This window comes from Haplochromis burtoni, unplaced genomic scaffold, assembly GCF_018398535.1.
Source record: "Haplochromis burtoni strain Fernald_Lab_line unplaced genomic scaffold, NCSU_Asbu1 Contig_70, whole genome shotgun sequence".
NCBI lineage: Eukaryota > Metazoa > Chordata > Actinopteri > Cichliformes > Cichlidae > Haplochromis > Haplochromis burtoni.
The window spans coordinates 1,203,232-1,226,508 of record NW_024582431.1 but is presented as its reverse complement, the minus strand read 5'-3'; the positions used below and the strand labels follow the sequence as shown (position 1 = coordinate 1,226,508).

General features: G+C 38.8%; 3 protein-coding genes across 4 annotated transcripts; 1 reads left to right on the top strand and 2 right to left on the bottom strand.

Annotated features, from left to right (window-relative positions):
- Nucleotides 1-35: 35 nt before the first annotated feature.
- Nucleotides 36-6,211, bottom strand: poll (polymerase (DNA directed), lambda). The gene is made up of 9 exons (XM_005925022.2): nucleotides 6,158-6,211; nucleotides 4,871-5,014; nucleotides 4,388-4,685; nucleotides 4,086-4,194; nucleotides 3,592-3,930; nucleotides 3,267-3,440; nucleotides 1,820-1,948; nucleotides 1,013-1,181; nucleotides 36-907 (listed from the first exon to the last, which is right to left on the bottom strand). Exons 2-9 carry the CDS (start codon nucleotides 4,983-4,985, stop codon nucleotides 546-548), a joined length of 1,695 nt encoding a protein of 564 aa, XP_005925084.1. The 5' UTR covers nucleotides 4,986-5,014; nucleotides 6,158-6,211; the 3' UTR covers nucleotides 36-545.
- Nucleotides 6,212-6,394: 183 nt separating this feature from the next.
- Nucleotides 6,395-10,760, top strand: dpcd (deleted in primary ciliary dyskinesia homolog (mouse)). Of its 2 annotated transcripts, none has more exons than XM_042221599.1 (6): nucleotides 6,395-6,510; nucleotides 8,481-8,561; nucleotides 8,665-8,789; nucleotides 8,866-8,999; nucleotides 9,151-9,253; nucleotides 9,720-10,760. In XM_042221599.1, the coding sequence occupies exons 1-6, from the start codon at nucleotides 6,447-6,449 to the stop codon at nucleotides 9,822-9,824; spliced, it is 612 nt and encodes a 203-aa protein (XP_042077533.1). In that variant the 5' UTR covers nucleotides 6,395-6,446; the 3' UTR covers nucleotides 9,825-10,760. The 2 variants fall into 2 exon arrangements, with proteins under 2 accessions (XP_042077533.1, XP_042077532.1); XM_042221598.1 differs by having other exon boundaries at nucleotides 8,842-8,999.
- Nucleotides 10,761-11,838: 1,078 nt separating this feature from the next.
- On the bottom strand, nucleotides 11,839-16,066 carry fgf8b (fibroblast growth factor 8 b). The gene is made up of 5 exons (XM_005925024.3): nucleotides 15,346-16,066; nucleotides 15,214-15,250; nucleotides 14,506-14,686; nucleotides 12,936-13,042; nucleotides 11,839-12,697 (listed from the first exon to the last, which is right to left on the bottom strand). Exons 1-5 carry the CDS (start codon nucleotides 15,402-15,404, stop codon nucleotides 12,401-12,403), a joined length of 681 nt encoding a protein of 226 aa, XP_005925086.1. The 5' UTR covers nucleotides 15,405-16,066; the 3' UTR covers nucleotides 11,839-12,400.
- Between the last annotated feature and the right edge of the window lie 7,211 nt (nucleotides 16,067-23,277).

The window sequence follows — 23,277 nt, the reverse complement described above, 5'->3', positions numbered from 1 at the left end:
AATATATATGTTAAAGAAAGAAAGACAGACAAACAAGTCGTGTAATCTTTTATTACATTCTGTTATCATCTGTAATATTTAAAAAAAAAATACTTAAAACATTCAACATCCTCCTGACATGAACTGAAGGTCACTTCACTCACTTAGTGGCACTTATCCCACATTTCTTTTCTGAATTTACAAGCCTCTAAAACCTCTTCTGCCAGTATTAGATCACCGTTGTTGTTTAAATTTCACACTTTTAAGTTACCACTGCCACCTCACACCAAAAACATTCCTGGTTCAAACAAGAATATTCAATTTTGTGCAGTAGCCACAGACATTTTGGAACTAAACACAGGCAACAAACAAGCTTTAGCTTTTTATAAGGTTGGACTACCACCATTCTTTAATTTGCAAAATATGAATTAGCATTCAAGTCAAATAGGGCTCTTGTATAATCTAAGGACCTGTAAAATATACTTAAAATTGTTTGAGTCCAATAATCATTATTCCTTATCATCATAATTATTTTTCTATAAAACCATAAGCTAATCGTCAAATCATCACCAGTCCCTTTCATGGGGATCTCTGTAGGGTATGCCCAAAAGGCTAAAAACATCCTTCTCTGTCAGTGTGGGAAGTGGAGTGCCACCATGCACCTTCACACTTCCTTGACGTACCACATCTTTGTTCAGGGAGTGCTCTGATAGGCTCATTCTTTTTGTCTTTGCCAAGGCTCTCATTGAACGGTTAAAGTGTGCCGAACCAGTGAAATACATCAGAGCACAAGCAAACTCATTGTAGGGCACTATGATGATATCCAGCCTGCGATGGCGTTGGTCATGCCCCAGCAAACGGCACACACCCATGTATTTCTTCTGCTCACCGTTCTCCTCGTGGCTCACCAGGTCATCAGTTAAAAACCCTTAAAGTAAACAGGTCAGAAATAAAGAGATTTTTATTAAAAATAAATAAATAAATAAATAAAATACATGCTTAAGTTTTTCCCATCAACAAAAATGATGCTTACCACTGTCACGGAGTGTCTGTAAGACTTTAGTAAAAATGCCCCTGTGGGACCTGCCATCAGGGTGAGATATAAGTACATCAACATCTCCACATGTGGCTTTTCCCCGACGATAGGAGCCACATGCTATTGCCACTAGGCCAGGGTCGATGGCTTGTGCAGTATCCCTCACCTGCACGTTAATAAAGCACAAACGCTGTTACCTGCAAAAACATTCCACTTCTTATTGGCATGCTGATATTTTTGTGTGTTGTTTTTTTCACATTTGCTTGTTTTTGTATGTTTACTGGCAAAAAAAGAAAGTTTTTACCTGTTCCCAGCCAAATACTGGGAGGTAGCCTTGCTAAGGCATCGCATATAATTTTGACAAGCTCAAGGGAGCACACATGCTTTAGCCATCTATCTAATATGCACGCTCTATCTGGCAGCTTTGTAGGAAAAAGAAAATCTAAGTAATACAATATGAAAACAACTAGCGTTGTACTTAACGCTCTGGAGCGAACAGGTATCTGGCTAACTTAAGATGCAGCAAGTTTAAGGATTTACTTTTCCCCTTTGGGATGCTCTACTTCGTGAAAAGGCAGTCTGGTTTTTCCATCATCAAGCAGTCAAGGAAAGCTGACACAAGCTTTTTCCTTCTTCAGACTCTCTTTCTACATTTCTGATGGTTAAAGAAGCAAATCTTATTCAGATATCTCAACTCTGTTTAAACTTGACTAAACATATTAGAGTGGTGAAAGAAATAAAGATATTTCAGTCATCATCACTAAATTATACATGCTCTTAATGTGACAGATGAAGATGCATTACCACTTTTTCTATGGCTCCTGCTTCTTCTCTGGGCATTCGGTCTAGAAAGTCATTGTAGTGCTTGAGTCCTATTTTCTGAGTGTTTGTCAGGTGGGCTTTTGTACGGATATCCTCCAAAGTACGAAATCCCTGAAAGGCAAAATGACATTTTTAAGAAAAAAACTGTTATGTTGGCATTTGCTTACTGATTTTTTAAAATTCTAATTATTAATAAAATTAGAATAAACTAGAATAAAATTAAAGACATTCACAGCCAGGAATGAAAGTGGCTTGAGATTCAGTGTTTCCTGGAACCTTGTTCCGGTAAAATTGATTCATGAGTCATTAAATCTGATATCATTTTGAAGCCTGGCACACCTTCCAGCTGAAGCCATGGAAGCGGATAAGCCATCACATGGTCTCACCTGGATACAACTGTTTTTTCCCCCTCAGTCAGATCAAAATGCTGTAGTTTAGTAAACGTATTAGCGGTAAGCAAGATAGTGAACAACAGTTGCATTCAGTTGTTTTGATAAACAAGAAACTTCAAACTCACAGGCAATGTCAGAATACATGTTAGATCAGACAGTGGATCTAAATACGATGTGTCCTTGAGGCTATCTGTTATTCCTATTTAAATATCACTTCATTTATTTAATATTTGTGGATTGCTGGCTGAATCCAGAAAGAACGGTTAACCTCGGTGCCACAGCAGCATGTCCACAAAGAAAATAAGCTCACAATTGAATCTATGACTTATTTCTTCGTAACTAATTTCAACCCACTGTACTGTTACATCAGAGTTTAGGATGAACCCACTTGAATTCCTAGTCACAGCTGTACTTTTAATAAATATCGTATGGAGGAGTAAAATGATACGGATTTCATTTGACTGAAGCTGCTAATTATACAGAGTCCAGAGTATAGCCAGGGAGAATTTTTAAAAGAACTTTGGCGTAGTAAAACTGACATCTCATAATAGAGTAATTTTACAGTTTAGAAAACCCAATAATGGTATAACAATACATATTGTAGCTCACATTTTCACCAGAACTTGTTATTTTATTAACAGACTTATGAGAAAATGCAATGACTGTGTTGTTGAAAAATAAATTCCAAAGCTCTTTGTAGACAAACTGTCTAATGGCAACACTGTTTTTACATTATCTTACATCTTCTGTAGTTCTGCACTGCAATCAGTCAATATGTGCAGCAATACCAGTGCGGCAGAAATTTTAGCACCATATCAGTCAGGTTGTTTCATTTTTCAGGCTATAGCCCAAAATTTCAATCTTAAACGCCTTTCTGTTACCTTATATTTCATGAAATAGAAGTCAATATCATATCACTGTGTTGTAAAACATATTGTAAGACAGAAAAGACACAGACAACATAATTCACTAACAACTTTTTGTGCGGGGTACAATCTTTGTACTTCAATCTCCTATACTAATATGTGAGTTTTCACCTGTTGGTACCACAGTTGTGCGGTCTTAGTCCCAGCACCCCAGATGTTCATGAAAAGCTCCAGCACTGGCACAGCCTCACCGATGTGATCAAGCTTCCGCAAATGACCGCTCTCCATAATCTCTTCAATTTTGTCAGCCATGCGTTTTCCTATTCCTGGGATCTGACAAGCTTCCTGAGACCAATGGGAAAAAATGTAATTAAAAAAAAAAAAAAAGCCAGACAGTCCTTGTATTATCACAGAAGATAAAACTTACAGTACACAATGACATATGCAGGTAATCAGCAATCTAAACATTGCATTTAAAGTATCTGGGTAAGGCTACCTGATATGATGTAACGGGTTTATGGTAGCTTTTCAGTGCGTTGACAGCCTTGGAGTAGCCCAGCGCCCTCCACTTGTCCCCCTGATGCGTGTAGGCCTTGGCCAGCAATTCAAGTTTGTCTGTGATGTGCTTGTTGAAGTTATTACTTTTGGACTGAGAGGACTGGGCACAGACCCACTTCCCCGATACTGGCTTCTGAGCAGCAGTATCTGGACCAAGGGAGAGGCTGGGGCCAGGAGTCTCCTCTTTGGGATGCTGGCCAGTGATGAGAGCTTCCAGATCACTCTGAGAGACGCCGTCTTCTTCTCCCCGCACTTCCTCTTTGCTGTCTGGGACTGTCTGAGGGCAGGATGTAATGTTAAATAACTGTTTCTGTTTCTTGCGTTTGGGGTCTAAACTTTTTCCCCTGACTGCTCCAAATGATTACTAACTGAAAGACTGAAATGCACCAAGAAGCTGCAAAACAATGTTTTCAACATGATCTGGAAGTTTACCATTTCTGTGTTCTCCTCTTGATCAGTCACTGGCTCGATCACAGTTTCTGCATCAGGTTTGATATTTAGTGACTCTTTTTTAATTTCTTCGTGCTTTGTTTCAGAGTCACTAAGTGGATAGAACATAAAATGTCATTACAATACAAAGCTTAAAACATATATTACTGTCAACGAGGTAAATGTAAAGTACAAATAAGCCGATACACATTTTCTAATGTTTGTGAGAATATCTTGGGATATTCATGCAGCAGGAGTACAATTTTACCTTTAACTTTCAAAGAAAGCATTTTTAGATCACAAACCTCTTGGGTGAAAGAAGGCTGTAGCTGGCTATATCTAGCAGCTGTTTCTCACTAATGCACAAGCTCAGCCAGGTACATTTTACCAGTTGGACTCCAGAGGGCATACAATTTACTTTCAGCAGGCGCAGAGCCCTTTCGCTGTCCACGTTGTCGTCCACAACAACATGAGTGACACCGGGACACAGTGAACTCTCTGTTCGTCCCCCATTCTGCTGAATTTGTCTTTGGAAAATCTGGCATCTGGCATTTCCTATTCCAGCAGGCAGAAGGTACACCGTCACTCCATTAAAAGTGTTTCCTGAGGCAGAAAATGTTAAAACAATCCGAGTAAACAAATATTTTGCATTCTGGCACAGTATTCATTTCTCTCTTAATGTAATGCAGCCTTATTTATATTTTTTCTATGTTGTGCTCCATTTAAAAAAAATAAAAAAAATCACTCTTTCTGTAATGTGGACGCATGCGTGCAAACACTGTAACCACCTGTGACATCACAGTCATCTACTGTCTTCTTCAGTGGGGGTGCATCCTTCCCCTGTAGCACTTTTGCCCTTTTGACTTTAGAAAAAGCTTTCATGATACCATGACGAGGCTCCATCTTTTCTGGTGATAGGAGGAGCAAGTGGCCTGTGACGTAAGAGAGAATTATAACACTGCAGTCTAAAGCTGGGAAACAAACACATATTTGGAAAAAAAGTAAAGTAAAATAATTTTAACAGTGATTCAGTCCAGTTTGCTGACATGAGAAAATGGACTTAATTTAGTGTGTGGAAATGTCAAGTAATTTATTGTTCCCTTAACATGTCCTTTAGTGGAATGTATAACCCATCTAAAAATGTTGCAATTATGAGAGACATTTAAGTAATTTTCTAATATTTTGAATTTAACAGCAATTTTAGAGCAATTAGTTTCACAGAGCCTGCTGTCTGAGTTATCAGTACTGGCATTTATAAAAGCCAATAAATGATCATTTCAGAAGAAGACACTTTAAAAGCACCCTTCACTCATGAGTGATGATAGTGTGTCGCTTGTTCTCCAGAGAGCACTCTGCAACTTCCTTGTTGACAGCACACTTGTTTGGAATCCCACAAACAACAACCCTTTACAGTCAGGCAGAGTGTATACTGCACATAACTACACAAAAATGTTAGGGAAATCTATTCAGATTTCATGTGTCTGAAAGAAAACAAATATTGGCTCATATAACAGGATGCAGAAATTTTAAATCTTATTCTGGTCAGAACTTTTTGTTAAAGAGATCTTAATGATGCATTGGTGTGTGAGACACATTTAAAGGGTTAAGCTCAAGGGTTTGGTAGGATGAACTTTCAGCTATGTAGCAGTTTAATAGCATTATAATCTCACATAGATTTTGTACAGTACAATGCTTCACTCTGAAATGCAAAGTAGCATTTAATACTCCAGTGAGAAGACATCTGTCCCCCATTACTTTGTCGCGTTACACTACTGCTATTTGACTGGTGTGTCAATTTTCTTAACCCCTACTACGAAAATAAATTTTTCTTACAGTTACTGCTTTAAAACTACTCTCTGTACAATGGATACTCTTGACAGATAGTGTACGGTTTGCAGACTATCTTTAGCTGAAGCTGACGTTAGCAATAGCCAAGAAATCAGTATTTAGATTATTACAATTGTAGTATTATCTCAATATATATAAACTAAATTAAAAAAATCTAAAGTTTCCCTGCATAAGTGCATGTTTAAAGTTGTTTTAAACGCTTGAAACTCTAATGTTTTGGATCTTACCCCTGATCGCATGGAACCATACATACAGGAACGTCAAAAGACGGACAACGTTCAATTTAAACGTTTTACTTCCGGTTCATCGAGTATTTTAATTTTGTTAAAATGTATCATAATCCCTGAAGAGACATATTATGTTTTGATTGAAAAAAATAATTGATTCCAGTAAATTCATTGATAATTTTTTACCTATTATATAAATACTTTTGTAATTTGCTTAATGTACTTATCGCGGTTGCTTTGGTTACGGGTTGAATCCGGAAGTGGCTCTATAGAAACATTTGTTTGAAACATGGCTGTGCAGAGCTGGAGTGATATCCTAAAATCGTCAAAGAAAACGGCTTTAACACATGATGGTAAGTGCAAGAAGTAAAATGTGTTTTTAATACAGAGACCTGTTTTTCTCGTTCCCCCAGAATTACTTTCATTTTAAGCATTTTAACTCAGTCATCTCAACTTCGCACACAGCGGTACCGCTAACATGTAATATAAGTAGGTAATATGCAGGTGGTACAGGTGGTATTGAACTCCATTGAGGTTGTTTTTGCTTTAAAATGACAAGAAATGGGTGTCTTTTTAGTAAAACAGCTAGGCTCCAAATTGTAAAAAATTAAGATAATATGTCCAAAGTAAATATGTGCTTTTCTCTAGATGTCAACGGCAAGCTAGTCAGGCATTTGCACTGCGCACATTGTTACTTCTCTTTCTCAAGTGAGTTCACCTGCTTGACTATTTAAGCCTGTTGTTCTTATTTGTAAATTACGGTTTGATCATAAATTTGTAAGGAAAATATACACACACCGGATACTTCCCCTTACTCCCTTACTGGCAGAACTGCCTCAATTCTTCATGCCACAGATTACATAAAGTGCTAAAAGCAGTTCTTAAAGATCTGGGTCCATATTTACATGAGAGCATCGCACAGTTGTGCAGTTTTGCTGACTGCACATCCATGAGGTTCTATCACATCCCTTAGGTGGTCTATTGGACTGAGATCTGGTCACTGTAAAAGCCATTTTAGTACAGTGAACTCATTATCACGTTCAAGAAACCAATATGAGATTACCTGAGGTTTATGACATGATGTGTTATCCTGCTGGAAACAGACATCAGAGGATGCAGCATTGTTACAAAGAGATGGACACGGTCAGCAACAACAGTCGGCTTTTAAATGATGCTCAGTTGGTACCAAAGGGCCCAAAGTATACAAGGAAAATATCCCCTACAACATTACCCCACCACCTGCAGCACAAACCGTTGATACAGGGCACGATGCTTCTATGCTTTTATGCGTTTGAACCCACATTCTGTTTCTGTTATCCGAATTACACTGCCCTAATCTGAACCTCAATCCTCTCTTGTCCAATTTTTCTGAGTCTGTATGGATTATAACCACAGTGTCTTGTTCTTACAAGAATGACATGCACCATGGTCTTCTGCAAGTTTCAACATGCTGTGTTCAGAGATGTTCTTCTGAATATGTTGGTCGTAACAAGTGGTCATTTGAGTTACTGTGACCTGCTTGGCTATTCTCTTCTAACCTCGGACATCAACAAGCCATTTTAATGCTGAGAACTGCTGCTCACTGGATATTTTCTCTGAATTCTCTCTAAACCCTAGAAATGTATGTGTGAGAAAATCCCAGTAGATCAGCAGTTTGTGAAAATGCTCAGATCAGCCTGTCTGGCACAGATAACCGTGCAACTTTTGAAGTCACTTAAATCACCTTTCTTCCTCATTGCGAAGCTAGGTTTGAACTTCAGCAACTCATCTTGACCATGTCTACATGCTTAAATACACCGAGCTGCTGCCATGTGATTAACTGATTGGATATTGACATTGAAAGGCAGGTGTACCTATGGAGTGGCCAGTGAGAGTATATTTTACATATATCATGACAATGATCAAAATTAGTGCTGGGTAAGGACTTAATTTAGTTGGGTTTGGCATGATTTCTGTTGTTGTAGTGAGTAGAGAGTAATTTGTTTACTAATACTTAGGAATTCGCCTGTATGTTGGCTGAATGTCGGTATCTGTTGATATTGGTTCTTTTGACTAAACATCAGTATCACAAATCAGTGTGATGAAGAGCTGATTTTTTTTTTTAAAACAGGTCAATTATTTATTTAGATTTAATATATTGGTGTTCCTGGTACAATAGTTGGAAATAAATAATAAAGAATAAACAACAAAATAAACTGACTGAAAAACAAAGATCTAAATCAGCTATTGGGACAACTGTTTTGCAGCATTGGTATTTGCCTAGAGCTTTGCAATTGATGCATATCTGCTTATATGGCTCAAATTTGACTTCTTTTTTGTGCAGGAAAAAGGAAGATCCACTATCTCTTCACAGATGGAAAAGAAATGGCAGAAGAATATGACTTAAAAACAGATGAGCTCCTCGGTAAGTCACATGTTTTGAGTTATACACAGCTGAATGGTGTTAATTTCTACAGTTTCATGCATTGGATCAGTTTGTGTCTCATAAAGCATTTGATACATTTCAGTGAGAAAATGGCGCCATAAAAGCACGCTTGGAGTTCAGGGCTTGTGGCTGGTGGAGGTTGGGGAGCCCCTTGCAGGTCCTGTTGCATCTTTGGAGTCTGATATGATCAAAGAGAACAGCTCAAATGTAGGTGTTAACGTTTTAATTAGATCTCTACTTTTGACTTACATTTGTGAAGTTCGTCTTCATTTTGTTTGCGCAGCCCATATTCATGCGTAAAGACACAAAGACCAGCTTTCAGTGGAGGATCCGCAACCTTTCCTACCCCAAAGATGTTTTTAGTGTTTCAGTGGATCACTCTGAGAGATGCATCATCATCAAAACCTCAAACAAAAAGTAAATATGCATGAGAACACATCTGTGCACCTATTTCTGTTTTGTTCACTGGTTGCATTGAAGTCCCTGCATTCTCCCTATAGATGGCACTGTTTACAATACGTTTGTCCCGACAGTTCAGCTTTGTGACATCCTTCCCATGTCTTCCCAGGTATTACAAGAAGTTCAGTATTCCTGATCTCGACCGCAGTCAGCTACCATTAGACAACTCCGCGCTAAGCTTCACTCATGCCAACAACACTTTAATTGTTAGCGTAAGTTTTGCATACCAGCAATTGATAGATAGATATATATGTGTGTGTGTGTGTGTGTGTGTGTGTGTGTGTGTGTGTATTTTATGCAATTTTATCATCAGTTTATGATAAAGTTAAAATTGCTCCAGCCCGAAGAGAATCTATTTAATGGGTATACCTGCACTGTTATTAAAAGAATGTATATGTACAATATATGTTTTTGTCCACACATTCAAAGAAAATGTATCTCTCTCTTTTGCAAAGACACATAAGAACAGTTTCACTTTATTGTTTAAGCACTATATGCCAATCATGAGAGTGAAGAATTGTTTCTTTTCTTTTTTTTTTATTTCCCACGTTTATTTTTCGTGCCTACAATAATTGCTTCAATCACTTTGTGTGTTCATTTTTTCAGACTTTTTTATGAAGCCACTCAATAATATGCATAAATAAAATCTGTTATTATTATTTTTTCTCTGTTGTCCAGTACAAGAAACCCAAAGAGATCTTAACCCTTGAACAAGAGCTACTGAAGGAGCTGAAAAAGCTGAAGGGGAGTGCTGACGGGGATGTCGACTGCAAAACCCAGTGAATTCTGCCTGTGGGAGCCAGGGAATAATTCTGGGTTGCATTTAGAGCAGAACCTCGCAGCATCATTTTCCAGTCACGTATGAGCTCTCATTTATTTCTTCTCTACTTAATCCCTTCATTAAGATTCACTGTGCCTTGTCCCTTAGCTTAATGTCTAATTGTCTTAATTAATTTGGTGGAATTATATGTCTGGAAATGTGTCCAGCCATTTATGTTTGATACAGTGATATTTAGTAAAATATATTATTAGTAGATTTAAAAACTTTGTGGTTTAATTTTTAACCCAAATTCTTTGGCTGACAAAAAATAATGTCAGAATCTGTTTTTGCTTCTTTTTACCAAACCTACTGTGGAGAAGTTTTGTTGGGGGGGTCACATAACCTACCGGCCTCCTTCCATTGATGTCCTTGTAAAACACTCAAAACACACAAGGCTTCATCCCTGTTCGTTCCGAGGTCACAGTTACGAGGACATCCCATTTGTGTTAAATGAATACCCTCATGTTCCTTGTATGTAGTGGGCCACCCTGAAAGCCATTACTGAAACTTGCGTTACCATTTTCCTTTACAAGAGAAGGCGATTCTGACTTAGTGGTCTATGTCCAAAGTGCCGTAGACATAAGTAAGAATTAGATGCAACTGTTTTTGCAGAGCTTTATCTCAAATTTCTATGAAATTTGTGTTTGTTTGTTTGTTTAACGTGAAGGAATGTGAAGCTGAGATTTTATATCTTTGAGAAACTGAAATGTTTGTGTATACTGTACGCTGAATGAGGTTTATTAAAGTTGGGTATTTCTCTATTTTTTTTTAATCCGAGTTCAATTAAAGAAAAATTGAAAAATTGTTGGCTGGTGAGGAATACTTAGACAGTGGACAACAAAAGAAGTAGTGTGTTTAAAGGAGACAATGGCATTTAAATATAGATTGTTTGAACCCTGTGATTCCTTGCATTTTTTACCACTTGTCCAAACCCAGAGAGCAAGTGCAGAAAGCAGAGACAAAACCACAGGTCTCTCTCCCTCACTATTGTGCTTTGTCTTCATCCAGATGGAAAGAACAAGAATATAAGAAAACATTTCAAAACCAGCTGGCCCTGTCGCTTTGTAAATTCTTGTGAGGGGCCTGACTGTCAAAATGACAAAAATAAATTCGTACGTAGCGTTTGATAGTTCGGTCTTGGTGCCAAATGTTCATTCTGATTATATTAAACATAATGAAGGTTTCTGCTGCTGAGTAGCGTTCATTTAGAAGTCTTAATTTTCATTAATAATTAACTGTTCTCAGAGTTTCATCTACTGTCAAAACAAATTCCTGCAGCAGCTCACAGCTAACAAATTGGACATCCAGCTCCAACATTGTGGGAGCTCTGTTCAGGGTCTTCTTCCTCCCCTGTCATTTGGCCTCTGATGGTCATGCTCAGCTGCTTCTGGGAAGAGGGTTTCTTTCCTGCCTCCCTTTCATTGCCGAATGCCTATTCCCAGCCATTCCCCCTCTTTCAGTTGATGCCACAGTTTGCCACACAAGCCCTGGTGCCTTTTCTGCAACCCCTCAACTCCCTCTTCGCTGCCTCGCCACCTCCCCCCCCTCAAAACCCCTTACCCCTCCCTGTGTGACTGGCTTCCTTTTTGATAACTGACCCCTCCTCGTGTTATTATTCGAACCCACTATTGTATAACATGCCCTTTTATATGAGGTTTCACAAAGGGCCCATTTGATCAGAGGGTTACGGTGTGCGATCGTGAGAAATGCAACTACATGGTGGTAACCTTTGTTTGGGCCAAAATGGTGGGCTGACCTCATCGCTTTTAATGCATAGCTTGGGCCATTCAGGCCCAAGTCTCACTTGCTGAGCACATTGAATTCAGTAGCCTGTCACAGATATTGCCTCTCAGTTATCTGGGTCTCCAGCTTGAAGAAGAAGGTGGAGAGAACTGCAGTTTTGGGGGGATACCAGCATCGCACGCTAGCTTTCCATCCCAATAAAAACACACAAGAGAAAACCAGAGCAGCCTGTGATGTCGTTCTTTAGTGGTTTTAATATACACTCTACAATAAATATTTCCATCATTTGATGTAATTTACATTTTTACAGTAAAAATATATTTATATATGTAGAAAAAAAAACAGGTTACATAGTCTCCAAAATGGCCTCATAAAGGCAAGATAGCATGTCAGCTGAAAGTCAGATGCTGTAACCACAGATAGCTGCCGTGTCTAGCTTCATTATACTCATTTAAACATTCTTTGTTGCTGAGCTGACTAACTTCTAACAAAGGGTTTTCATTCGTGAAATTATTGTTGAGCTCTCCTGTACTTTAAATGTCTCCTGATTTAATAAGAAAATAAGCGTTCTACAGTTTGTCTGAATTGGAAAAAAATCTAACAGATTAGATAGTCAATGTTTACATACAAGCCAGTACAAAAAACAACCAAAAATTATATATCGAATCCAAAAATGAGGCAAAAAGTGTATTGGCACTTGACAGGAAAAGTTAGTTTGCATGAAGCACATGGTTTTCTCTTGTAGTGGTTCTTCTGTGCTGGTTCATCCACGGTTCTCCCTCAGTGGTTTCAGTCCTCAGCGTCCCCCTGAGCGCTGGTGGTGGGAATGTTTAGTCCGCTTGTTGAAAGGGTGCGCGGGGACAGGGAGAGGAAGGACATCAAACGGTCTCTTCTCACTCAGCAAGTGCCCCCTGGGTAGACGCTTCATGAAGTGGGCCTCCCTCTGGTGTTGCTTGGTCTTGGAGGCCTTCCTGGGGCGGCCCTTGCGTGTAAAAGCCATGTACCAGCCCTCGTACTTGGCGTTCTGGAGTGCAGTGTAGTTGTTTTCCAGAACAATCTCGGTGAAGATGCAGTCCTTGCCTCGCCCTTTCCGCTGAGGAAAGAAAAAGACACGAGAAGCTGAGACACATTTGGACAATCTCCAGGAATCAGAAACACCATCTTTATTTCCAGACAATGAAATATCTCTCAAAACCGAATTTGTTCCGGCTTCGAATGAGTCTCAACAATGTATTGCCATAAGCTTGAAATCTGGAAAATACATTTCCAAGGAACACTTCACAATGTCGCTGTCGTCTTATGCAGCCACAGAACTATTATTTCCAGATTACCTTGCCGATCAACTTCCCCTTCTTGTTCATACATATGTAATATCCTGTCTTCACCCCTTTAATACGAATGCGACTTCCAAAAGAATCCGTCTCCACTTCCAGTTTAGCTGCATAGACAAAGAAAGCAAATGCGTATAATGAGATGATACAGTCAGGTCACGGTGCAAGCATGCAGACAAACGACCTCTGCATTTATTTTTTCTGTGTTTTTTTTTTTTTTAATGCATGGCAGAAAGAATATGAAAATTTATCATCAGCATTAAAGAATATCAAAGTCTTCTAAAAAAAAAAAAAAAATCATGACCAGTCTACTAAAGATGACATAAATTCTCTCTAAGCCCTTTTTTGTAATCCTGCAGCCACCTTTAACAAAGCATGCTAACCTTCCAAAATAGCATCAAATGATAGTGATTTTGTACGGCGTGATTGTTTTCGAATGTCTGTAAATGCTGTGCTGTGATGCAGCACAGACTGGGGATAAAGGAGAGAGTGAATACTGCGGTCAGAGACACAACCACCGAGCACAGAGCAACGGTCAGATTTGGGCCAGTTACAACAGTGACACCCACTTAGGATGTGTGGAGAGTGTATGCATGGCTGACTCTTGCTCTCTCTGTGAATGTGAGTCTAGGCAAAAGAAATTTAAAAGACAAAAGTGCACACAGGAGAGGACTGGAGAGGAAAAGGTATAAAGTGAAGATGCTGACTTCACCGCTCCTTGTAAACTGAGTCATACATTGAGTGTAAAGCAATGAAAATTCCTCATAAAACCAGCCTCCAAGTAGCAGGCATCATGCATTGAGAGGTGGATGGATGGTGGCGGTTGTGGTGGAAAGATGCCTAGACGCACCAAAATTTTGGTGACAGAAATTATGTTTCCTTTTAAGTTTAAGATCTTTTTTCCTCCAGTTAAATGTTAAGAAAAATGTCCCTGCTGAAGTCCATCATAACAGGTGTCACAGACTTTCTGCAACACCAACACACTAAGAAATAATTCATCTGCACGAGACATAAAAGATGGCAACACTGATGCCACTAACAATGTTTGCAACTGTGGCTTCTGTTTCTACTGGCTCAAACGGTTTTCCACAGGCGGCCAAAAATGACATAATTTATGCTGCTTTTCAACACCGTCCTGCGCGCCATTGAACTTAAACAATTCCGGTGTTTGTAAGGTGAACATGTTTCGTATTTTACTGTTTTCCTGAGGTTTAAAGGCACTGAAATGTAAGAAACGATGGCCTTTAACTGTCATGGGGTTTGACTGATCTGGCCATAACACACGGGCTTGAAGAAGTAAAGTCGCTCGATCATTTTAGAGACAATAAAAAGTGATTCCCCTGAACGGATTAACATATGTGCATCGTTTAACTACCTATTTATTACATAAACTACAGTGAGCCTAAATACATTATCGCATGCGTAAATTTGGAAAGGTTAATGGTTAAGTGAGACTATTCAGCAACTATTTAAAAATAAATCCCCAAAATATATAAATATATTTTTGTTTTTTTAACTATAAGATTTAGTCCTCCCTGCTGGTCTTATTTAGCGATCACTTGTATCTAACCGTGTGCCGCTCCGTCTTCTCCGTTGGCGTTCACCCTCTTGTTGGCCAGGACCTGGACGTGTTTCCCGCTGGTGCGACTGTACAGCTGGTAGGTTCGGGTCAGCCTGCGGCTCATCCGGTCCGATAGCCGGCTCTGCTCAGTAACGTGGTGCTTGAAATTCGGAGGGGACTGCACGGTGTTCTGTCGAGAAAAAAACACCCCGAACACGTCAAGGCAAAATATTTATTTCACCTGTCTGGAAATAAAAAGCCCGTCAAGTCACTGAGCCAAGGCCCCTGCCAACAGTTCATCATAAACCCAAAATAAAATTGGGCTATTTTGAGTCTTTTCGGAGATGCTTTCAAGAAACCTCGTGGATGACATTTCACTCTGTAGGTTGTTTTTTACCACCGTTGATCTTTCACCCCTTCATGACTTTCTCTTTTCCCCTCATTTCAGCCGTTCGCCGTCCACATGTGTTTTAACAATTACCTTTTAGGCTGGAGCTTACCGCTTTTCAAGATGTTTGAATTGTTGCCAATTGCCATAGCACTCATAATAAAATGTTTTCATTGTTATTGCAGCCTATTGGAGAGGTGGAGGGAGTGGGCTATAAGCTGCTAAGCACTGCGCCTTTGGTACCTGTTAAGTTTTGTTCAAATTAATTAGCCTATAGAACTTTATGCAGCGTTAGTGTATTTTTTTATTGAAGTGAAAGTGTGCGTTACCTGTGCGTAAAAGCAAAGCGCCGTGAACTGAAGTAACCTGCGGCAAAGACAAAATCAATTAAAAGCTTTAACTTGTTGCTCAGAATGTATGATTTACACAGAGAGCTACATGAAAAAAGATGTTTTACTTACAGATAACCTAACCTCGAAGTTCTCAGCCTCATCTTGTAATAGTTCAAATATTGCTTCATGAATACTCCACTGATTCGCTGCTGGAAGCTCTCGGAAATAAAGTTGCTCCTGAAGGGGATTTCAGCTCAGTTTTATCCCCCTCTTGTTACGCATAGAAAGTGATACCCGTGGCAATTAAGAGATCCAAAACTGTCAGGGTCCCATACAGGTACGGCATCTACGCTCCATTCTACTTATAGGATAGGGGGAAAAAATGGACGATTTAAAAGCGTTAATCCAAACTTTAAAGTCCCGAGAAAGCGTCGCTTTCACCAAACCACCTCCATTAAATCCTCTTTGTGACACTCAGTTGTTCAACAATGAAGATTTAAAGTAGAATGAATCCCACTTGACTTGCTTTGTCACCGCAGTGAAGAGTTTTAGTTTTACGCACAGATCTTTACGCACCAGCGATAAGATGCGTAGCCTACCGTGGGTTTCCTAAAAAGAAAGGTGATTCGATATGAAGGAAAACTAGTGAATGAATATCACGAGTGCTAGCGCCGCTCAGTTTGCTTAAAGTTTTCAAGCAATGTCACCACAACTGTCTTTCTATAAGATGCGCAGATAGTAAAGCTCCTGCTTCAACCTTCCTCCCACACGTGTATTTCTTGTGGTTGCCTCCAGTCCGCATACAGCATCTGTCTCCCTCTACATTTAAATACTTTAACTTGCGGGAAAGTCAATATCCTCGGTGAGAGCAGGCGGAGCGTTCAGCCTGGAGCCAAGTTGAAACCGAATACTTGTTAAGTTACTTAGCCTGCAACTATTTGGTTGCAAATCCATAAACACCGCATTCATCAATGAGTTGACTTTATAATTAAACACCTTATGAGATGAAATATAAACTAGATCCTGTCACGAAAAAATCGGCTTATTTGCGGGTAAATTGGTAGACCTGATCTACAGAAATCTAATAAAAACAGGCCCTTCAAAATCTTTTAAACCAAGCGTTTAATCACAGTCTTACACATTAATCTTATTCACGCACATGTTTTGATCTTGCAGTCAGTGCACTTTGTTTTCTAAAAGCAGAAATGTCCCCTTGAAAAAAAAAAATCCTTGGCATGTACTTAAGAAAAGCTACAGTTACATTAACCTATTCCCTGACTGCAGGTTAGAGGTTGTTTGGTGGTCCCTCAGGACACACCTCGATGTACTTTTTCATCCTACATATGTAAGTAATATGTATTCCATGTGAACGCATGACACAGAATGGTTTTCACATAACATCTAAAGCCTTTGCCATGGATACAAATGCTCTCTCACTCAAAATCACTCTTCCACAACTTTTCACAATCATGGTTTGATTTTGAGAAGTGTGTCCTGGCCCATGTGTGCTACTTGCAGAGGATAGTTTCATACACTACATCATGCACTTATATTGTAATTATTCTTTGTGACAGCAAAGCAGCAGCGTTTTCTTCAAGGGAAGATCACTGTTGCATAATTGTCTCATGGGTAAAATGGGAAACTTCAAACGCAGCTTTTCAAGTATAAAATCTACAACTGAACGAATGACCCCTTGCAATCTAACATATAAAATAAAATTAGGACTCATTTAATTTAAAAAAAAAATCAGATATATTTTTATATGTCATTCTTGCTGTCATGTAACTTTTCCCTGCCTTCAAAATTTCAGGAGGATTTTATATAAAAAATGTTATATCATTTCTTTGTCACTTGGACTGATAAATCTTCATGTTTGCTTCAGATGAACTTTGGTATATTTTTGAGTTGAACAATTTCTGGAGACTTTGTCGCCAGCTTTTTTACATCACAAGCACATTAGGAAGGGGACTCCCTATTTTTAGCTAACACATTAGAGAATAAAGGAGAAACAAATACAGTGAAAAAAGGTTTCACTGTACAGTATAAGTAATATTTTTAAGCAGACTTAAAAAAGTCAGCCCAATGTCATTTGTAGACGTGAGGAGAAATACAGAGAAATGTGAAACAAATGTTACTTCAAACCCCTCTTCTTGACTTTTTATTGCTCTTGTGTGTGCAGATAAAGCATTAATCATAAATAGAGAAATGACCGACTAAACACACAATCATAAACTGCCTTCTAAATCTCTACTGTATATCTTAGCCCTCACAATGCTGCAAGTGAAAGTAAATTTAGGTAACTCTGGCAAATCAGCCTTGATAACTACACTTTAAATCAGAATAATATTGTTAACAGTATAGTTTTACAGACTTCAGGCCTCAAATCTGATCATCGTCCTAATGAGCCAAAGCAGAGTTCTGGCTTTGACTCTTACCTGTGAGACTTAATACAAGCAGGCCCATGTTCTTTGTGCGAACAGGATGGGAAACTATTGCACCCTTCGCACAGAACAGCTGTACAAGAGTAAAATATAATACATATATAATTATGTGAGTTTGGTCAACGTCTTAGTTGTAAATCAGTCATTTTAGCCAATGCAGGGGATTTAGAGGGTGAAAATGGACTGCCTTATTAGTTCCAGCGGGACACTGCAACAAGTGATTTTGCCACCTGGACCAATTCAGCACTTTGTTTTTTCATATTTTGACCCCATATGAAGCAGCGATTGCACATCCTAATATGAAATCCACATGCATGACAATTAAAGCAAGTGTTTTTTTTGTAGACCACACAATGACTTATCAGTATAGTGCACGTGACTGTGTGACCCCAGATTAGTTCACCCACGAGTCATTTAAAGAAAATTTGATTAAGAGGCAAAGGAAACCTTGAGTCCCATATCGAGGGTTTCTTTTTATTTTAAAGCCACTGTACATCACTCACAGTCAAAGTTTCTATTTTAGGTTTAGGGGATGACACAAAAGTATAGTTTATTATTTACCTTTTTGAATGTCTTGGGGTTATAGCTCATGCTGATTGTCTCCCAAAATTTTAGCTTCTGTCTTTGTTAACTTATAGTCAACTTATTTGAGCCGAAACCAACAAGAGAAGGTCAGTGCTTTTTTTGTGAGGAAAGTTGTGCATGTTTAATTCATTTTGACAGCCTCGACACATTATCATTGTAATAACTGTGAATATGAATGATAAATTAAAGAAAAAACATTTAGGATGAGTTTTTAACTTGGCTTTTTTAGTTTGTGATTTTATAAGTGCTTTGTGAGTGAACTGCCCTGAAAAAACTTCTCTAAAAAAGTAGAAATTAGGTTTAAAACTTGTTGGGGAAAAAGTGGCTGATATAATGGCACTGGCTTAATAAATGTTACCTGGGATATGTTACTTGAATATTTAAAATTACATGAGATGACTGACACAAATCCCTGTATGTATGTAAATACAGGTTTCCACTAGTGGTCTGGCAAGTTTGCTGTGTTCTGCTCCCGCCAAGAAAAATGTAACCTCTTGTTAGCTGAGAAAAAGGGTCTTTACTCTTCAGTTTTTGCACAGATTAAACAAACAAGACGTGATGTTTCAAAAAGCTTTAGATGTGCCTTTAGGGGGGTTTCTGGGGTGCTTTTAAGATTTCTACCTAGCAGCAACCTCTGAAAAATGAAACCCATGTACCAAAAACTATAGCTCCTCTAATGCAAGAGTGGGTAATTAATTTTCCCAAGGGGCCACATGAGAAACTGTTGTGCAGGGATTCACCAACAAGCTTATAAAGAGATAAAACCCACCACAATGGTCTCAGGTTCTCGTGGGGACTCTTGGGAAAATGATTTCCCTACCCCTGCTTAAAGGCTGTCTCCAAAAGTGTTGACTGTCTGGTATAAAACAAACAAATCAATAGAAATATTTTGTTCTCTGCAGTTAATTTCCTGCTTTTGTGTCAGCTGTATAGGAAGTACTTTTTTTTAATCTCTAAAAATCATTAAAGATAAATTGTTTTAAGACTAAAAGTTATACTGCTCTGATAAGCCAGTGACAAAGCCTAAGCCACGAGCTGTCTGCCAGACTTCAGCCCAGATAATATGAGTCAAAGAACTAGAACTGTTTGTTGGAGTATTTGTTGCAGTTATTTAATAGATATTATACCTTTCTGCATAGTTAACAGTAGCAAAAGGCCATCTGTGAAGTCTAATCTGTAGTTTGGTGGTAAGTAACCTATGAATAGCATAGTTTACTTACCACCAATCAAGAGTTAGCCAATGCATACAGTCTATGGATGCAACATATTAACCCAACTTGCTACTATTTCCTGGTGTCTCAGGCTGCCATTCAGGGCATCAAAAACCAATGCTTGACTTCTCACACACAAAAAAAGAGAAAATAATGTATATTCCAGGACTTTAATGTCTGAGTTTTGAGCCAGTATTTTAAATCATTAGAATATTTCATTTCAAGTTTGAGTAAATTACACATAAAGCAGTAGAAATATTGTATCAGTGCAGGTAAAGACTGTTGACTTGACAGTTGTCCAGATGATCAAAGCTGAGCCACATAAAGTCATTGCTAAAAAGGCTGGTTGTTTGCAGAGTGCAGTATCGAAGCATTTTAATGGAAAGTTGACTGGAAAGGAAAATTGTGGCATGTAAAGATGTGCAAATAAAAAGGATGAGTGCCTCAAAGTTTTTTTGGTTTTTTTGCATTTCATTTGGAAATAAAGATCCTACAGTCTGGATAAAGGCTTGGTGTTTGAACTCCAGTGTGACGTTCCCGGAGTATGTGATGGTTTGGGGTGCCATGTTATTTGCTGGTGTGTTTTATCAAGTCACAGGGCAGTGCAGTCATGTACCAGGAGATTTTATGCTTCCATCTGCTAACTAGCTTCATGGAGGCGCTGATTTCTAGCAGGACTAAGCATCTGCCCATGGTGCCAAAACTACTACCACATGGCTTGCTGACCATGTTATTACAATGTTTGATTGGCTAGCTAACTCTCCTGACCTGAACAACAAAGAGAATCTTTGGGCTATTGTCAAGGGGAAGATCAAAAACACCAAAATCCAGGCTGCTAACACCTCAGCAGTGCCACAAGCCGATCGCCTCCTCGCCACGCCGCACTGATGCAGTAATTCATGGCAAAGGTGTCCCAACCAAGGACTGAGTGCAGAAGTCTGACATTTCTGCATTTTCAAACCTTTTTTTAAAAACTGATCTTAGGTTTTTGATTTTCAACACTTCTAAGTCATAATCAATATATTCCATGATGTAGACACAACCAGGCTGTCAGATTCCCTCAGTTTCAGGTTTTTATGATAACCCAATGCAACTGCAATCTGAATATAAATCTTCTTATTTAACTCGCACAAAAGTTAATATGTTTTCAAAAACATCAAACTTTTGTGTTAACTACTCCTTTAAACAACCACAACACCTTTGTCCTTAGTGTAGTATCTGCCCCTACAGCAACACAGTGCTCAGTCTGGTGCTGTAAAGTCCATACATCTCTTACATTTCACAGCAGTCTACAACAGCCACTTACAATTTAGAAACAATTCCGTCTCTGCAATTATAAACGACATTTGGTTAAGGTGACCTGTCAGGCAGTTTTGGCTAAAATTCTCCAGACTGAACATGAAAGGTTCCTCATGAAACCTGATCAAAAGCTATATTTTTTATTCTGCTTTGTTACATACCTAACTGTCTGCTGCCTCACTCCTGAAATTCTCTAGTGAGCAGCTTTTCTGGCCTCTTAATAATTTTGAGAAGAGTTGACACAGGTCCAAGTTTTGCCCCAGATCCCTGCTCCTTTGCCTTTTCTCCCAATGCTGCTTTTCTCATTTGGATCACAGTTTGCTAATCCAAAGCCTTGGTATCAGAGAGTGAGGTACAAAGACACCAATCACAGGACGCTGTGAAAAAAAGTCAGGGAGAGGAACCTTTTGGCAAAGCTGCGCATTGGTTATTCTTAGAAGAGAAGTGACTGAATGTCTGAAAAGGCCCCAGAGCAGACTACCATTCAGTGAGAGGCATTATTCCCACTAGCTAATGCAAGACATAAAAATACACACTCTTGCATAAGGCCAGCCAATGGAAAGGTAGACACCATAGATGAAGAGAAAAAGCAGAGCCAATGAGCATGTATGAGTGTGTTTGGGTGGAAAGAAAATGTGAGATGTTGTGATTCACTTAGTGTCATCTGCTCGCAGTGTTGCTCACTCCCCAAACCTCAGCGGTTTTTTAGAAGAAAAACTCTTCAACCACCTGTTGTAATTATGCACTGCTGCTTTGTTGCAACAACCTGGACCACATCATGTGCCTGTGACCACATCACCGCCTCGGCAACTTACCTTGAACTGGGTGGAGAGCATGCTGGCTCGCATCAACCGCATCTCTGAAGGCTACAATTTGTTCCTGGCACTGCAGGACAAGAAGGATTAATGCCATAAATTGAATTAAAGCATTTGACTTGTCTACTGATGTTTAACTTTGGATGAACATTTAACTGAATATGACAGCTTAATAAGTTCCTTTTTGTTTTAAGCAAATCCCTGTCATGTCTGTCAATCTTTTAGAAACAAGAATATTTCTGTATTTAATGCTAAAAAATGTGTTTGTTTGTTTTTTTCATATCGAAGCCACAATTTAGACTAACACAGTCTAAATAAAGCCGTAACACATAAACAGCAAGTAATCATTCATAGCTCAGGGTGGAAAAAGTAAGTAAGCTTTTGAACTATTGCTGTTGATGTAATAGAATAACGGGGAGACCTACTACTACTGCAACCAAACTTGATGTTTTTTTTCTTTAGTGCATTTTAGTGCTGCTAAAATTTGCTCTAAAACACCCACCAGTGGAACCAGTAATTCAGGGCTTAAATACTATTTAATTGGTGTTAGCGTGTGGTACTGGTAAAGCAGCTCACTTGTGTATAAAACAATAAAATATTTCAGAAGGCCCTGCTTTGCATAGTAATCAAGGAGCTACCTTAGTTGATATTCAGTTTTAATTGGGTAAAGTGCACAAAATTGTTGCAGTATTTTAAATACCTATGACTGACCAGAAGAGCGCTATCTTCCCTGAAGACTAGTGCCTTGTGTTTTAAAGAAAAGGATCTGGATATGCACCTCCACCTTCTTCTGTCTCAATGGAGGAATTAACATGCAGAGATGTGAGCCACCGGGGGAGATGCAGACTTTTGTTCATGCTTGTTTGTTTGTGGTTTATTAAACAGACTTAATGTTTTATTATAATTAATAATTACATTTATAACAGCCAACATAACGATTATTACAATTTTTTAAATTCAAATATTTTGTTGTTGTTTTTTTACTTTTAATGAGTGCTTACATTATGGTGGATCATCAGTGTTTTCTACACCACTTATTAGTGACCTCTATAAACTCCTTGAAGCATTTATTTATTATTATTTAGCCTCATTAAAGTAATCCACCAAATTAATTTTAATTAAAGAGTTTTTTTTAGTTCTTTTTTCTGGAATCAACTGATTTGATAATTTGGTTTATTTTGCACAAAAACTTCCATATGCAGGCAATCTCGTCTGCAACACATTTCAAGGATGCCCATAAGTTTTGCTTCAGGGTCGAGGTTAAACGCCTTTAGTCACCTTACTGCACTGAAAAATCCTGTACAGTTTCTTCAGGAACATGTCTTATTTTTTTAATCATCATCTTAGAAATTAATTATTAGTGATGGAAAGACAGCGTGTGAGGGACATTAACTGTCCCTCGTCTGCTGTATTGCACCATTAAAATGAGGTAATGTGGGTGGGGTGAAGGTGGGGTGGGGGTGTCAGTCTACCTTTCAGCCACAAAGAGCAGCTCAGTTACACAGCTATGATTTGGTGAGTGTGTGTGCGACTGTGCATGCGGGGGTGTCAAAACGCCAAAGCCTGAGAAAATTGTTACAGCGAGAAAATTTGGAAAATCAAGCCATCCAATGACGTTCAAAGTACTTACTCGTGTTTTAGTGAAGTGGAGAGCTTGAATGACTTTTTAACTGGATGAAACGACTGTCTGGGAATGACCCCAGTGTGTAG

Bases quoted from the DNA above. Each gene is read 5' to 3' on its own strand.
- poll (XM_005925022.2), bottom strand. From the start codon at position 4,985: ATGGAGCCTCGTCATGGTATCATGAAAGCTTTTTCTAAAGTCAAAAGG. The intron at 3,441-3,591 runs GTAGCCTTACCC...CATTGGTCTCAG, and splicing joins AACCCGTTACATCATATCAG to GAAGCTTGTCAGATCCCAGG. The intron at 908-1,012 runs GTAAGCATCATT...GTTTACTTTAAG, and splicing joins ACAGACACTCCGTGACAGTG to GGTTTTTAACTGATGACCTG.
- fgf8b (XM_005925024.3), bottom strand. From the start codon at position 15,404: ATGAAGCAATATTTGAACTATTACAAGATGAGGCTGAGAACTTCGAGG. The intron at 14,687-15,213 runs GTAACGCACACT...TTTTCTCGACAG, and splicing joins CGCTTTGCTTTTACGCACAG to AACACCGTGCAGTCCCCTCC. The intron at 13,043-14,505 runs GTTAGATACAAG...TTGTCTATGCAG, and splicing joins AGAAGACGGAGCGGCACACG to CTAAACTGGAAGTGGAGACG.
- dpcd (XM_042221598.1), top strand. From the start codon at position 6,447: ATGGCTGTGCAGAGCTGGAGTGATATCCTAAAATCGTCAAAGAAAACG. The intron at 8,562-8,664 runs GTAAGTCACATG...GATACATTTCAG, and splicing joins AAAAACAGATGAGCTCCTCG to TGAGAAAATGGCGCCATAAA. The intron at 9,254-9,719 runs GTAAGTTTTGCA...TCTGTTGTCCAG, and splicing joins ACAACACTTTAATTGTTAGC to TACAAGAAACCCAAAGAGAT.